This window comes from Mizuhopecten yessoensis, unplaced genomic scaffold (genome assembly GCF_002113885.1).
Source record: "Mizuhopecten yessoensis strain PY_sf001 unplaced genomic scaffold, ASM211388v2 scaffold35, whole genome shotgun sequence".
NCBI classification, from domain to species: domain Eukaryota; kingdom Metazoa; phylum Mollusca; class Bivalvia; order Pectinida; family Pectinidae; genus Mizuhopecten; species Mizuhopecten yessoensis.
In genome coordinates, this window is record NW_018403345.1 from 15,521 (window position 1) to 18,740 (window position 3,220).

Genomic DNA, 3,220 nt, shown 5'->3' on the forward strand with positions numbered 1-3,220 from the left:
CCTAAAAATAAACAAAGGGCCATAACTCTGTATATAGTGGAGCATGAGACCTAATTCCAATGCACTGCACACCTCCTGTGGGTGATGCATGCATACCTAAAGTCTCAGCAAGATATCTTTAACGGTTTAAACGGGCAAAGTCAGATTAGAAGAAGAAGAAGAAGAAATGCAGGATACAGAATAAAGATTTCAGCATTTACCAGACACAGTTTTCATGGAGATTGAAACAATATACATACTGAGAATGGTTTCATGGTGTTTGAGATGAAGATTATGATGAACTGATCATGATTTCAATTGAACTTGGAACGACCATTAATTCACTTACTGAGCATGGTGTCGTTGGGTTTATGGATGAAGATGGTGGCGATATCCTGAGCCTTTCCAGCAGTGTTCTCTGCGATACACTTGTAAGCGCCGGTGTCTCTCTGGTAGTCGGTATGGTAGATTGTCAGGGTGCCATTCCTGTCTGTAATAACAATGGTATTTATTGTCAGGATGCCATTCTTGTCTGTAATAACAATGTTATTTATTGTCAGGGTGCAATTCTTGTGTGTAATAACAATGGTATTTATTGTCAGGGGGCCATTCTTGTCTTTAATTACAATGGTATTTATTGTCAGGGTGTCATTCTTGTCTGTAATTACAATGGTATTTATTGTCAGGGTGCAATTCTTGTGTGTAATAACAATGGTATTTATTGTCAGGGTGCCATTCTTGTCTTTAATTACAATGGTATTTATTGTAAGGGTGCCATTCTTGTCTGTAATAACAATGGTATTTATTGTCAGGGTGTCATTCTTGTCTGTAATTACAATGGTATTTATTGTCAGCGTATAGTCTATCATCAACCATTTCACATGTTAAATATACCCCATCAGTGAGAAATTAATTTGATATACATTATTTTATGTTGTTATACTTATAAGATCTGATGTCATGGTTATATATTATTATATGTTGTTATACTTATGAGATCTGATGTCATGGTTATATATTATTTTATGTTGTTATACTTATAAGATCTGATGTCATGGTTATATATTATTTTATGTTGTTATACTAACGAGATCTGATGTCATGGTTATATATTATTTTATGTTCTTATACTTATGAGATCTGATGTCATGGTTATATATTATTTTATGTTGTTATACTAACGAGATCTGATGTCATGGTTATATATTATTTTATGTTGTTATACTTATGTGGTCTGATGTCATGGTTATATATTATTTTATGTTGTTATACTCATGAGATCTGATGTCATGGTTATATATTATTATATGTTGTTATACTTATGAGATCTGATGTCATGGCTATATATTATTTTATGTTCTTATACTTATGAGATCTGATGTCATGGTTATATATTATTATATGTTGTTATACTTATGAGATCTGATGTCATGGTTATATATTATTTGATGTTGTTATAATTATGAGATCTGATGTCATGATTATGCATTATTTTATGTTGTTATACTTATAAGATCTGATGTCATGGTTATATATTCTTTTATGTTGTTATAATTATGAGCTCTGATGTCATGATTATACATTATTTTATGTTGTTATACTTACAGATCTGATGTCATGGTTATATACTATTTTATGTTGTTGTACGTATAAGATCTGATGTCATCGTTATATATTATTTTATGTTGTTATAATTATAAGATCTGATATCAAGGTTATATATTATATTATGTTGTTATACTTATGAGGTCTGATGTCATGGTTACATATTATTTTATGTTGTTATAATTATAAGATCTGATATCAAGGTTATATATTATTTTATGTCGTTATACTTATGAGATCTGATGTCATGGTTATATATTCTTTGATGATGTTATAATTATGAGATCTGATGTCATGATTATTCATTATTTTATGTTGTTATACTTACAGATCTGATGTCATGGTCATATATTATTTTATGTTGTTATACTTATGAGATCTGATGTCATGGTTTTATATTAGTTGATGTTGTTATAATTATAAGATCTGATATCAAGGTTATATTTTATTTTATGTTGTATACTTATGAGGTCTGATGTCATGGTTATATATTATTTTATGTTCTTATACTTATGAGATCTGATGTCATGGTTATATATTATTATATGTTGTTATACTTATGAGATCTGATGTCATGGCTATATATTATTTTATGTTGTTATAATTATGAGATATGATGTCATGATTATTCATTATTTTATGTTGTTATACTTACAGATCTGATGTCATGGTCATATATTATTTTATGTTGTTATACTAACGAGATCTGATGTCATGGTTATATATTATTTTATGTTATTATACTAACGAGATCTGATGTCATGGTTATATATTATTTTATGTTGTTATAATTATGAGATATGATGTCATGATTATTCATTATTTTATGTTGTTATACTTACAGATCTGATGTCATGGTTATATACTATTTTATGTTGTTGTACGTATAAGATCTGATGTCATCGTTATATATTATTTTATGTTGTTATAATTATGAGATCTGATGTCATGATTATTCATTATTTTATGTTGTTATACTTACAGATCTGATGTCATGGTTATATACTATTTTATGTTGTTGTACGTATAAGATCTGATGTCATCGTTATATATTATTTTATGTTGTTATAATTATGAGATATGATGTCATGATTATTCATTATTTTATGTTGTTATACTTACAGATCTGATGTCATGGTCATATATTATTTTATGTTGTTATACTAACGAGATCTGATGTCATGGTTATATATTATTTTATGTTGTTATAATTATGAGATATGATGTCATGATTATTCATTATTTTATGTTGTTATACTTACAGATCTGATGTCATGGTCATATATTATTTTATGTCGTTATACTTATGAGATCTGATGTCATGGTTATATATTATTATATGTTGTTATACTTATGAGATCTGATGTCATGGTTATATATTATTTTATGTTGTTATAATTATAAGATCTGATATCAAGGTTATATATTATTTTATGTTGTTATACTTATGAGGTCTGATGTCATGGTTATATATTATTTTATGTTGTTATAATTATGAGATCTGATGTCATGATTATACATTATTTTATGTTGTTATACTTACAGATCTGATGTCATGGTCATATATTATTTTATGTTGTTATACTTATGAGATCTGATGTCATGGTTATATATTATTTTATGTTGTTATAATTAT

The 3,220-nt window shown here is 27.3% G+C and overlaps 1 protein-coding gene across 1 annotated transcript in view; it reads right to left on the bottom strand.

Annotated features, from left to right (window-relative positions):
* Positions 1-320: 320 nt before the first annotated feature.
* The window catches only part of LOC110446331, a 30,526-nt gene continuing 27,626 nt past the window's right edge, over positions 321-3,220 (bottom strand). The window contains exon 11 of the mRNA XM_021491480.1: positions 321-469. Within this exon, the coding sequence (XP_021347155.1) occupies positions 321-469 (149 nt within the window). The remainder of the gene's footprint in view (positions 470-3,220) is intronic.